Source organism: Muntiacus reevesi, chromosome 13 (assembly GCF_963930625.1).
Source record: "Muntiacus reevesi chromosome 13, mMunRee1.1, whole genome shotgun sequence".
NCBI classification, from domain to species: Eukaryota; Metazoa; Chordata; class Mammalia; order Artiodactyla; family Cervidae; genus Muntiacus; species Muntiacus reevesi.
In genome coordinates, this window is record NC_089261.1 from 21,146,369 (window position 1) to 21,160,209 (window position 13,841).

General features: G+C 39.6%; 1 protein-coding gene across 4 annotated transcripts in view; it reads right to left on the reverse strand.

Moving 5' to 3' along the window:
- Positions 1-4,039: 4,039 nt before the first annotated feature.
- Positions 4,040-13,841, reverse strand: part of SBNO1 (strawberry notch homolog 1) — a 51,272-nt gene continuing 41,470 nt past the window's right edge. For all 4 annotated transcript variants that reach the window (XM_065905090.1, XM_065905091.1, XM_065905089.1 and 1 more), the window contains 4 exons: positions 8,724-8,861; positions 7,998-8,074; positions 6,748-6,941; positions 4,040-5,568 (listed from right to left, as the gene is read on the reverse strand). In XM_065905090.1, the coding sequence (XP_065761162.1) occupies positions 5,426-5,568; positions 6,748-6,941; positions 7,998-8,074; positions 8,724-8,861 (552 nt within the window). In that variant the 3' untranslated portion in view covers positions 4,040-5,425. The remainder of the gene's footprint in view (positions 5,569-6,747; positions 6,942-7,997; positions 8,075-8,723; positions 8,862-13,841) is intronic.

Below are 13,841 nucleotides of genomic sequence, written 5' to 3' on the forward strand. Positions count from 1 at the left end.
ATGGCCTCAGCCTGACTGCTGCTGCTGCAAACCACGTGGTTCAACTGCCTCCTGGGCGTCAGAGAAGGAAAGCCTCTGCAGAGCAGCTCACCTCTGACAGGCCCTCTTTCAAGGCACACTAAATTCCTAAGACTCACCTAAATACAGACAACTTCTAAATGTCAGTAAGTCTACCAAGCAACAAATGAAACGTGTGCATGAATGAAAGGCCCGAGAAACGCTCATGGTGTCTTTGCTGAAAGTTATGGAGGAATATCTTCTTAAAAGTGCAAAATCTGTAGGTAGAAACACAGTATTTGCCTGTTACCACAGTGGTGGTAATGATTACCACCACTTCTGTGAGCCACTCCTGGGTGGGCCCTCCTGGCAACACTAATCCAATCGTAAAGCGTGCCTCCAGCCCTCTCAGCTCCTAGGTTTACAGCCAATCTAGTCAAGATCAACTCAAGAGCTTGTTGGTGGTGGGACAGCTCACGGGATCCCACCAGCCTGTCCCCTCCAAAGTGAACACACAGCATCAGCCCTTGAGCTGCAGGTCACGGGAGCCTGCACAAGCAGTTGTGCTGCTCTACTCAGGGGGACAACTGTCCCTGGAAGCACGTTCTCTGACCTGCTAGTACGGACACCAGCCCGTACCAGGCCTGTCTCCGCCCCTTAACTGGTGGGACAGAAGCAGATCGCCATGCTCACTGGAAAGTAAGTTTCTGATTATTATGTGAAGGATTAAAGGACAGACTCAACTTCTTTAAGAAACAGAAAATTTGCAGCAACAGCAGCCCATACATCACTGTTCAGATCTACAAGATTTCCCTCTCGGCTGGAAAGCCACAAGGATGAAGGATGTGGTGCAGGCCTGAAAAGTTGCAAGGGTAGAAACAAGTCAGGTTTACTGAAGAGTTGAGTTTGATCCCAAATGCACTGAAGAAGTTAGAGGAGCTTAAAGGAAGTCTTGGGAAGAAATTTTTTCAGGTGAAAACAGGCTCACTATAGCTTCCAAAGAGCAACATAAATGAGCGTAACTAGTCATATAATGACAGTATCAGAAATTGCACTCAAGTACATTCCCCCAATACAATGCATTGCACACAGTAAAAAATATGTAATAAAAATGCAAAACACAATCAGGCATGTTGAAAAATATTAACACAAAACAGACACAGGAATTCTATAGTAAAGATGCAAAACTGAATTCTAAAATACATGAACAAATTCAACTAAAGTTTTTCAGCAAAACTTTTCTACAGCAAAAAAAAAAAAAAAAAAAGAAAAAAAATTATAAGAAGCCCCCTATGGGAAACCAAGAAAAGAATAAATAGAATTGGAGGAGGGAAAAGAGACAAACAAGTGGGTGGGGTCCCAATTTACAAGAAATATTTACATTCAGAATTCAAAAGAACTCAACATTTCTATATATACACATTATGTACATATATATAAGTACAGCGTAAGATTAGAAGGTGGGTTTTGGATTTCACCTCAAGTACTCAGAAAAAAATTACTAGCTAGCTAGAGTTGCAGGTATCTAAATGTGTTTCCTTCACTTATATGCCCTTAAAATGCACTGCCTTGTATTAGACAACTGGCATCCAACAAGGGCTTTTTACAAATGGTTTTTGCTCGCAGCTGTAGCCACAACATGGACTGCCTGCTGCATATTCCAGCAGCAAGGCATGCACAGTGCATGCACCTGGGTGCGGTGTTAGCCAAGGAGACCTCAGATATAGGAAGGATAGTCAACCAATGCCCACTGCCACTGGGATGCCTGCATTCCCCAAACATCTGTCAACCAGGTACCAGCTTCACAGAGACTCTTTATGTAGCACCATTCGTAGAAACTGTCGAATGTCGTTGGGGTACATTTTTTAAGAGAGTACTTGGGTAGGGACTTTCCTCTTAACGTCTAATCAAGAAAAGGACCCAAGGGAAAAACACTTTTCCTCTGTTCCTACTTTCATCAACTGAGATGCATCAATCATTTCGAATCTATTGCTTTTCTTCCCTCTCCTTGGAAAGTAGAGGGGAATGAGGGAAAGGTTCCCGTTATACAACTCTAAGTGCTGTCCTGGTACCCTTGCTTGTCATCCCTGTTAGAAGTTGTTCTGATAGCATCACATGGAGATTAGCAAATGAATGCCCCAGGGGGTACAGCCAGAAAATTCTGCCTCTAAAATATTAATATTTCCCTGGAGTTTGGTAATCTAGAACTTTTACCTTTACAGATAAATAAGCAAGATAAAACTAAAAGGTTTTACTGTTGCAACTCAAAAAGGTTTCTGAAGTGCTAACTGGATTGGAATAAATATATATATACATACACACACACACACACTCCCACACTGCTTTGGATGCTGGTTCTTGCTAAACTTATATACAGATGTGAAGAAAAGACACTGAAGAGTTGTATCGGCAATTTAGCAGCAGAAAGGGAAAACTGCTTAAGATATTAACTTTTTCATCAAGTTGTGTTTAAAAATACCTTATTAATACTTTCAGGAATTTGTATCATTGATACGTATCTGGATAAACCCACTAACTGCAGCTAGAGACCTTGTGGCATGGAGGATGCTGGATCAGGGGAACACTAACCTCCCCAATACCATCTGAGCAGCTCTGGACTGGGAAAGCGGTTTTCAGCACAATCGGGACTGTAAACTCTGAAAACACGAACATGATTCATAATCAGATTTTTGTGCTCAGAGTCATATTGCTAAAAAGGGAGAAAAGGCATTACAGAGGCCAAATGGACTCACATACGGTTCAACAAGGTCCTTGGGTTCAGATGTGGCATTCAGATCCTGAAATACAAGACCTGTTTTACCGAAGTTAGCTCTCGTTTGAGACTTGATTTGTTTTTTGATAGAGGAGGATACTGAATGCTGGGTTTCCCCATGCTGACCAACCTAAAACTTGCTGACTTGGATAAGGGCACAGTGCAAAGGTCGTATGTTCACCTCCAGAGAGGAGCATGGGCAGAGCCTAACAAGGGCTCCTAAGGCTCACGTGCACAACGCACCACCATGAGCTTGGGCAGCCGGCACCTCAGCTCCCCATCCGTTTACACGGCTGCCTTTCCGAGGTCTACTCTGAGAGTTTTCAAAGGACTTATTTCTGGACCTTTTTTAAAAATGCAAAACAAAGCTGTTCTACAAAGAACAGGACATACACATCCCCCTCTGTAACAAGATAGCTATTCCAAGAGCAAACATTACATTGTGAATTGTGAGGGTCAACTAATTTCATATTAAAGAATCCTGATACTGAAGCTGCTTGGAAAAAACCATAACTTGCTTTAAAAAAAAAAAAAAAAAAGGTGGCCGCACACCCAAAAAAAGCAAAGTTGGGTCAAGCCTACGAGAGACAGTCTCTCTTCCACAACCCTGCCATTCTGTCTCAATGGAGGGAGCAGGATGGTTAGGCTTCCTCTCCACAGCTCTATCACCCTTGGGGTGCTGATGGAAACCAACTAGGCTCCTGATTTAAAAACAGAACTAACTGGGAAGTTTTGGTGCAGGTGGACAACTTTGCTCTTTGCTGCCAGCTGGGTCTAGTGGCCCTAACAAGGGACACTGGTTGATATTCACGGATCACTGCCTGAGATATAAGGATAGACTGAGGATAAAAGTTGCATCCACTGGGCAAAATATGCCAAAGAACCGAAATTATTCTCAATTTGTTCTTTTAGGCGTCAAGAATAAATAAATTCAAAGAAAGAAAACTTGCGGTGAACGTGACCTAACTAAACTCAGGCTTGTAGAAACACAAAAGGATGACAGCTCTAGCTTACCCATCACTGAACATACATCTCACCAGATCCTGCAAGAAGTTGAGAAAGGAACAAAGGAGAACAGTTCAACTTGCAAAACATTTGAAAGCACTATTATTTCACCCCTTCCTCAACACCACTTTGATTTTGTGGGCTGGGTTTGAAGTCAAAATCTAAGGCTACCTGGAATGTTGAGCAACACGCCGAGTTCTGCAGCGTTTCCATCACAGGCTACTTCTGCAGGTGGTGAGGGCCTAAACAAGAGTCCACTTCGGGTTAGTATAATAACTTTTTATTTGACATCTACAAGATTGTGGTATCTTGCAGCTTTTGACCAGGTTTATACAATCTCAGTTTCTCAATAGTGCAACCTGTGCAAGCAAAAAAAGTAAAGGGGAAAAAAAAGGAAACAAAAAGACCAATTGTCCCCTCACTTGTTTTTATAAACATCTATTATAGGCGAAACAAAACTTACCCATATTATAGATAAGTGTCTATTCACATTTGTACATTACCATTTTTAACAGCTTGAGATAAACTCTACAATGTCTTACAACACATTAAACAATATTCAAGTTACTGGGTAACAACAATAACAACAAGAAATAAACATACAGCAGAAGCCTCAAGTGTTTCCTCATTGTCTAGTTTACAACTCAAGTACAAAGTTTTCATTTTTAAGAGTGACAAAGCAAATTAAGATAATGAAGTTAAAAAAAAAAAAGATTGTTTGCAAGACAGAAGCCAATCTGTACTCCTTTCTACAACTATCTTTAAGTTAAGAAAGATGTAATTTTAAGAAAAGCAGGCTTGTAGCCTTTTTTGCAGCACACATTAGGAATGCTATTAATACATTAAAATTAACTTTTTAAGAGTTTTATCACCAAAAAAATGTGTGTACTCATTACCTTGACAAGAAACCTGGGGCAGGGAGAATGGGAGGATAAGATTTTGCAGGGTTTGAAGCAATACCCAGGTATAAACACTATAAAAATGCAATAACCAATGCTGTACATCTACAAATGTTTCGCTCTGTTACTTGACTTCTGTGTTAATCTTGTTTACGCATGCTTTCAAAGACATGCACTGTCAGAACAAAAACTAGAAAAGAACCTGAATGCATGATATGCAACCTTTCATTTCATGCTTTAATAAACCTATTGTTTTAATAAGTTGGAAAAAGAAACCAATATATATTTTCTCTATTTATAGACTCAAAACACATGCATCCGGGGATAAGTCCCACAGCAATGGCATGGATGTACTGCGTTAACCCTGAGCACTGTATAACATAAAAGTAAAGCCAGTTTGGGAAGTTCCAAGCATTTTTAAACCAATTATGGTTCGCAGCTTTTAACAAACTCACAAACAAACAAACAGACTGACACACATACGCACATATCCCTCTGCTCACCCAAAGTAAAAGCATACGGTTAAGTACCATGGGAAAAGCACACGGAAAGACAGATGTACCACTGTCGGCACTGCTGATTTTCAGTTTTGCTATCTATTCCAGGTTTGTCCTTATTCCCAAGAAAATTAACTAGAGAGAGCACAACTGAAAAAAAAAATTATAATTCTTTGGAAACTGTCCCTGATTTTTATGCAAATGATATGCTTCAACAGCATTTCAGATACATCCATGTTGAAACCTGTCTGTTCTTATGTGCTGCTCAAGCTGGCGATGCTCTGGGGGTGACGCTGCTGCCAGAGCTGTTTCTGCTGGACTGCAAGCTGTTGAGACTGGTCTGAAGTTGAAAGGAGATTTATAAGAGGAGACACACAATTTGCAGGAATAATCAAACCTGCAAGGAGAAAACAATTTATAAAGGTTGCACCCAGGAGAACTCATACTGCATTTTACAGCTTCACAGCAAATTTCAAATGATGTTATAATATTAAGTTAATGAACAAGATTTCATACACAAACTAAATGAATACTAAATGACTGAACTGGCCCCTTCAGAAGTGGCCTGATCCCTCAGCAGTATTACCCACAAATGCCTGAGCACATTCATGTGTCTAGGGTACCACCACCTACCTGCTCAAGCAGGAGAAAGCCAGATACAGGATCTTCCTAGCCACTACCTTTGCAGTCTAGAAATGCATGGAAGCATCACCTTCTTTGGTATGTACTAATGTACCAGAGAGACTCCAGAAAGTGGCTACAAATTCAAATGCACACTGAAACACTAACTGCTAAGTGGGAGTGTGTGGAAGTCACCAAACTGGACTGTGTATTATGTCCTGCATCAGGGGACCTGAACTTCTCTCATGTGGGAACAGGGGCTCAATGCTCCAAGCTTCTCTGCAGTGTAATTGTTTGTTTGTTTTTTTTTAAAGAAGATAGGAAAAAAAAAAAGATAGAAATCTGTTCTTTTGATTTTTAAAAGGTGGCAACTAATTCAACTGAAATCTGACAACCAAAAATACCTCATGATCAAAAGAATGCTCATGGACTGACTCTGGCCCATAGGCAACCCGTGATACAGAGAAAGGTTGTTGCAAAAGAAACAAAGAGCACGTGACAAGGCAAGTACAGTAACTGGGTGGATTGCTGGGAAGTGAGCCTGTCACTGAGGGACTGGTGGGAGCGGCCAACTTGTCTCCCTTGCTCCCTGCATGACTTCAGTCCAGCCTCTGCGCACAGTGGCTTTGAGTTCCATAGTCTCACATGGCCCGAATACAAAGAGACAGACGTCAGAGAATCCTTCGTCTTCATACCAGACAGCCTGCACAGAGGTCAACAGGGAGGGAAGGAGGGAGCAAGAGCACGCAACAGAGCTCCTCGGCTGGGTTCTGAGGAGGCGGGGGGCGGGGGGAATGGGGGAGCGCAAAAAAAAAAAAAGCAACAGAAAGGAAACTTTACCCCACCACTGGAATAGACATTCTAAGATGTTATGAAGGAAAACAAAAAAAAAACCAAGGATCTGATTTTCTTTATTCTCACAGCTCGAACCAAAGGAATAAAAAAAAAGACTCACCTACAATCCGTTGTCCATCCTCTGTTCTTAGGCGAACTATCTGCATTTTCACATTTGTGCCACTGACAGACGCAAGAACACCCTCAACTTTTGTCCAGACACTCAGTACTGAGCCACATAATACATAGTATGTGCGGCAACGAAGACCTATTTCACAAACTAATCCCAAGCTTGCTTTTTTGCAGTTGCCACGCCTAGGACAGATTAAAAAAAAAAAAGAAAACATACATATATATATATATATATATATATATGTGTGAACATGCACACACACCAGGCTCACACCTACTGAATTTCAAATGGAAACTGCCCTATCATTTACAAACTTAAGTGTGTTTCAGAGCCTGCAATTCTTTTCACATATTGGATTATCCTAATTTAAGGTATCACTACTGATTTTAAAATTACAGTTATTTCTGGGGTCTGGCTCCCTATAAAATGGCTGATGTATTGGTTTTGATAGCCATTTTGCATGTGTCATTTTAATATGTTTGTTTACTGGATTAATGCCAGTTTGTAAGATAATTCTGCCAGTCATTCCTACAGTATTAAAGGACAAATATTTGATTCTAAATCAGGTAAGTGAAAAAGGCCTCAGCAAAAACAAACAAAATCTTGCTTATATCACAGCAAAGCTATCTACTTACATGTGTCTAAATAAAAACCTGGCTAAAACTCATCTATATCCTGAGTCCCTTTTCATAAAGTGGGCCAAGATATTCCATTCTCAATGCCCCGAAATGAACATAATGACTTGACAACACCTCTGGCTAGCCTAGCAGCACAGCAGGATCGGTTCCAGGGCTCAACAGTCAAGTTTTCTACTGCTGTTAGCTACTTGAGGCATCTTTGTGGTTTCCTAGATGTTACTTAGCCTTAAAAATAAAACTGACTTGAGACACCAATAGAACTTCGGGGGGGGTGGGGGATGGGGGGGAAGTAAGAAAAAAAGGAACGAAGGAAACGAAGAGAGAAGCAGAAAGAAAAAGCTAAGTCTCAACCCCAAGCATGATAATTAAGTCCCTATAGGCAGGCAGGCAGTCGGAAGTAAGGAAGCATCCATGAACAGCAAAGGGGAGATGTAAACAGCGTGTGGTCAGAGACTTCCACTATGTACCTCTGCCTAGAGAAACAACAAGCAACTGATAACTGCCCACGTACTTACAGGGACATACTGCCAAAGAGTAAAGAGATATTTAAATTAAATCTTGACAAATGGAATAAATGGTGAGAAAAACAAAAATACTAACCAATAAGCATGAGTACAAGTATCTGCAGATGAATTATACTGATCTAACCAGTGGACCAGGGCATCGTCGGAGACTACCTGTGAAAAGAAGATGAAAATTCCACTGAAACACACACTGCTTGCCTAATTTGATCTCTGAAGCCAATTTAAAATCATCTTTGCACAGAGAACCTGGCCCTTGCTACTGACTGCACCTGAATGCTAATGCTCTGCCATGAGGGCTTCCCTATGTAATGAATATTTCAAATAGCTAACAATTACAACTGTTTTCAAGTGGAAAATGGCTAGGAATAACAGTAATATAAGGTAATGCTAACAACGAAATTATTACATACCAAAGTTAGAAACAACAGGCATTCACTGTTTTTCTAGAAATCACTCCAAAATGTAAACACAGCAGCTCACAATAAAAGCAAGAGTTGGTGAGAAGGTATTTTAGTTTGTACATCTTCCTTTCATTTAAAAAATTCTAATTTTTGTAGTCAGCACTGTTAAAGCTTCCTTTTTTGACAACATAAGCTGCTTCAAATAATCATAATCTTCCTAATGGTTGATAACATTAAGACTGGGATATTAATTTAACAAGACTTTTTTAAAAGTTAAAAACTTTTCCTGAAAACCATATTCCAGCAAATAGGAAAAACTGACAAAAAAATTTCACATATAAACACTCAATACATTACGAAAAAGTATTCCTATATAACATCATGGACAAATGGAAAAATACCTTCTTATATTTCTTTTTTAGATCAGCATAAATTTCTAATTTGAGCTGTTTCCCGGTATTTGGTCTATAAACTAAGAAAAGCTTCTTCTTAGGGTTTACTTCTTTAACTAAGATGGCAGTTTTCTTGTTGTTTCTTATCTATTAAAAAAAAATGGTAAGAAAATATATAGTCAACATTGTACATTTTAAGACAGGTTTGCTTTTTGTACCATCACATCAGCAAATCTTATCCTTTGAAAGATTATAATGCCAAAGTGAAAAAAAGTGAAAGTGAAGTCACTCAGTTGTGTTCGACTCTTTGCGACCCCATGGACTGTAGCCCAAGTGAAGTCACTCAGTTGTGTTCGACTCTTTGCGACCCCATGGACTGTAGCCTACCAGGCTCCTCCGTCGATGGGATTTTCCAGGTAAGAGTACTAGAGTGGGCTGCCATTTCCGTCTCCAGGGGATCTTCCCAACCAAGGGGTCAAACCCGGGTCTCCTGCATTGCAGACAGACGCTTTACCCATTGAGCCACTAGGTAACCCTATAATGCCAAATGTGTAGGTAAATACAGAACTGTGAAGAAAGGATAACACTGCTGTGTAATTGAGTTAAGCAAGGTGAAGGCCTTAACTTTGAGGCAGGCTGAAGGTCAAGATATTTTTTAGAAAATTGTGTTGAATAAGACTTAAAGCACAATGTCCAATGGAGAAAATTTTGCTTCTTCTAATCCATGACACTGGACTCACAGCCTAGAGAGGCTCAGAGATGTGACAGAGGAATCTAAGTAGTGGGCAGGAAGGTCTTCATGGGAAATAATTCTAAGGTATGTCACTCTCCTTCAAGTTACAACAAAATATAACCTTCAAAAAAATAATTTTGATCATTCACAGTCCTCTGAATTCATCTAATCCACCAGTGCTACAATTTTAAGCCTATAGTTTGTGAGAGTGAAATACCACATGGAATATCACAAATTGATCTGTAGACAGTAATGCTGTAATGGGAGAAAGCCAAATATTGAACAAATAATACACAATATGATGCAGAAGTGGAAGAAAAGGATGCATTAGAAAAACAATGGAACTTGGTGTTTCTGGTTGATTTTTTTTTTTTTTAATTTTTAAAAGTTGGACTTTATGAGAGAAATCCTAAGACAAAGAGTTGTAAAAAGCATCATTTAATTCAAGGAAAAATAAGGCTGGGAAATTAGTATCTGTTCTAAATAATGGTGAACAATTTCAAAGCAAGAGTCTCTGGAGCCAAACTGAAGGAAAAGGAAAAGTTTGAAAGATATCTTTCCAGCTCCTCTACAAAAATACCCTCCTCTACAGGGCTTCCCTGGTGGCTCAGACTATAAAGACTCTACCTGTAATGCAGGAAACCCATGTTTGATCCCTAGGTAGGGAAGATCCTCTGGAAAAGGGAATGTCAGTCCACTCTGGTGTTCTTGCCTGGAGAATTTCATGGACAGAGGAGCCTGGCAGGTTATAGTCCATTGGGACACAGTTGAGCAACTAACACTTCCTTTTCTACAAAATAGTTTGCTAAGCTACTAACTTTTTATATTAAGATAATTCTTAAATGGATAAAACGACTCAGTATTTTACATTTTGTGGATATTAAAGATCCTTTGTCTTTTACTTGTTCACATGATTTGAAACACTGTTTATATAATTACTGCGAAGTCTATGAAACATTAGTTGAGTGAAAAGTACATTTAAAAATCTTTTATCAGCTGATGTGAAATACTCCAGTTATACTTCAGATGTTTAAAGCATGTAACAATGTGATCTACCTTGACAGTTTTAATTATTATAGTTATAAAATAAGTATCACACTACAGAGGAATGAAAGTGATTTTGTGGACTTCTCTGGTGGTACAGTGGATAGGAATCTGCCTGCCAATGCAGGAGACGTGGGTTCTATCCTTGGTCTGGGAAGATCCCATATGCTGAGGAACAACTAGGTCCTTCCACCAAATCTACTGCTTTAATGTCTAGACCCTCCGCTCCTCAACAAAGAGTATCCCCCGTTCGCTACAACCAGAGAAAAGTCCACAAGCAGCAATGAAGACCCAGCACAGCCAAAAATAAATAAATAAAAATTATTTTTAAAATTTTGTAAATGATTCTGACATGGCTTTCTTAATGTCAACACACATTAAACAAATTGTAAGTCATATGTGCTTGCTGCTGAGGAGGTTCACAGAAATAGGCTATGCCTTCCTGGAAGAATGCCTCCTCTTAACTTTCTGGCTGCACCTCAGTGTACCCTTAGGTACCCTGACTAGGGATGGAACCCGCGCCCCCTGCACTGGAAATGTGGAATCTCGACCACTGACCACCAGGGAAATCTCAGATGTCTCTTTGAAGGCCCTCACTCCTCACATCCAGCTGTCTGTGCCCATGCAGACAGTAACAAAGGGCAACATTACCACATCCTTTCACTCCAGGGAAACCGGTAAGGATCAGCATTTTCAACAAAATCTACCAGTGCTTCAGTTCTGGCAATAACTTCAAATGAAAGACAATAACCAATATCCTATATGGACCAATCAAAACCCTAACCAAGGCCTTAGAGAAATCTGAATAAAATCTGGTGAACTGTATCAATAGCTTCATTGTGATATTGTACTATAGTTGTATAAAAATGCTACTACTGGAAAAACCCATGTACAAGAAATTCCTATGTATTACTCCCTATAACCTCCCGAGGCTTATAAGATTTACACACACACCCCTCCCTCCCCAACCCCCAGAACCAGATCCAGTTTGAGAGCTTTGCTACTCATAAACCAGGCTTATGGACAAAATCCAGCCTGATCTTATGCTTAAGAACAGTTTAAGGGAGGGAGGGAGAAACTATCTTAGAAAGGAAGGAAAACAAATTCACAAAGAAGAGTCAGCAGAGATGATGCATGCCTGCAAGATCTACGATTATATCTGACCCCTCTCATAAACAGTTCGGGATTCATGCTCTAGACAGCTTATTTATGGTTTCACCCTGCCTGTGGCATCATAATTGGTCTCCTTTACACAATTACTTCTTGAACCAGGTCTTCATTTACAGTTTGTCATTCCATAAGTGTTTGCAAGTAAGCAAAAAGTGCTATATACATACAATGGAGTTCAGTTCGGTCACTCAGTTGTGTCTGACTCTTTGTGACCCCATGAACCGCAGCACGCCAGGCATCCCTGTCCATCACCAACTCCCGGAGTCCACCCAAACCCATGTCCATTGAGTCGGTGATGCCATCCAACCATCTCATCCTCTGTCGTCCCCTTCTCCTCCTGCCCTCAATCTTTCCCAGCATCAGGGTCTATTCCAATGAGTCAGCTCTTCGAATCAGGTGGCCAAAGTATTGGAGTTTCAGCTTCAACATCAGTCCTTCCAATGAACACCCAGGACTGATCTCCTTTAGGATGGACTGGTTGGATCTCCTTGCAGTCCAAGGGACTCTCAAGAGTCTTCTCCAACACCACAGTTCAAAAGCATCAATTCTTCTGTGCTCAGCTTTCTTTATAGTCTAACCCTACTTATTTAACTTATATGTAGAGTACATCAGGAGAAACGCTGGGCTGGAGGAAGCACAAGCTGGAATCAAGATTGCCTGGAGAAATATCAATAACCTCAGATATGCAGATAACACCCCTCTTATGGCAGAAAGTGAAGAACTAAAGAGCCTCTTGAGGAAAGTGAAAGAAGAGAGTGAAAAAGTTGGCTTAAAGCTCAACATTCAGAAAACTAAGATCACGGCATCTGGTCCCATCACTTCATGGCAAATAGATGGGGAAAACAGTGGCTGACTTTATTTTTCTGGGCTCCAAAATCATTGCAGATGGTGATTGCAGCCATGAAATTAAAAGACACTTACTCCTTGGAAGGAAAGTTATGACCAACCTAGACAGCCTATTAAAAAGCAGAGACATTACTTTGCCAACAAAGGTCCGTCTAGTCAAGGCTATGGTTTTTCCAGTGGTCATGTATGGATGTGAGAGTTGGACTATAAAGAAAGCTGAGCACCAAAGAATTGATGCTTTTGAACTGTGGTGTTGAAGAAGACTCACAAAAAGGAATAAAGAACTGACACAGGTTACAACATGGATGAACCCTGAAAACAATATGCTGAGTGAAAGAAGCCATACACAAACGTCATATACTACATGAGTCCATTTATATGAGGTACCAAGATATGCAAATTTTTAAGATATGCAAATTTATAGACAGAAAAGAGATGAGAGGTTATCAGAGGCTGGGGGAGTTATGTAAGGGTGATGGCTGGACAGCACTGTGAATATAATCAATGCCACTGAATTGTACACTTTAAAATGGATAAGACGGCAAGTTTGTTATATATTTTACTCTAACTTTAAAAAATTCTGTAATATGCCAGAAATCATTAAATTATACACTTAAGTAAGTGAACTGTACAATATGTGAATTATATCTCAATGAAGCTGTTAAGAGAAAAAGAAATAAAGATTAAGAAGAATTCAAGAGAAAATAAATATTAAAGGCAAGTAAAGATCTAATGTGTGGATAAGAGGAGACCTAGTAATGGAGAAATTCAAGGAAGGAAATACTAAAAATTTTACAAATAAAAATAATTCAAAAACTTTCTAAAATAAAGATCTGAAACTACATATTAAAACAGCATACCAACTACCTCAGAATACTGACCAAGAATGACTAATACAAGATAAACTCTACGAAAATTACTAAACTTTACAGAATCCTTCATACATACAGGCACAAAAGAACAATTAAATATAAAATGGAAAGGAAATTAGAACATCATCAAACTCTGACAGCAACTCTATCTGAGAAGAGTAAATAGTAGCATCTTTTAAGATATTCAAGAAATGAAAATGTGAAATAGACTTCATGTCTGGTAAAACTGTCATCACCTATAGAACTAAGATTAATTAAGGGTTAAAAGAGTATACTATATCATTGTCAGATGCTGACATGCAGAAATAGTGTAACTATTTTTTAAATAGAATGGGATAAGTATATGCAAACAAGTTATTTTTAAAAAGTTTCAGGAATGTTGGGGTAGAGTGTCCATAATATTTTATCATTCTTTGTACCCTGAAGAACAAGGATTATTGGTGTGGAAGAAAGAAGACCAAA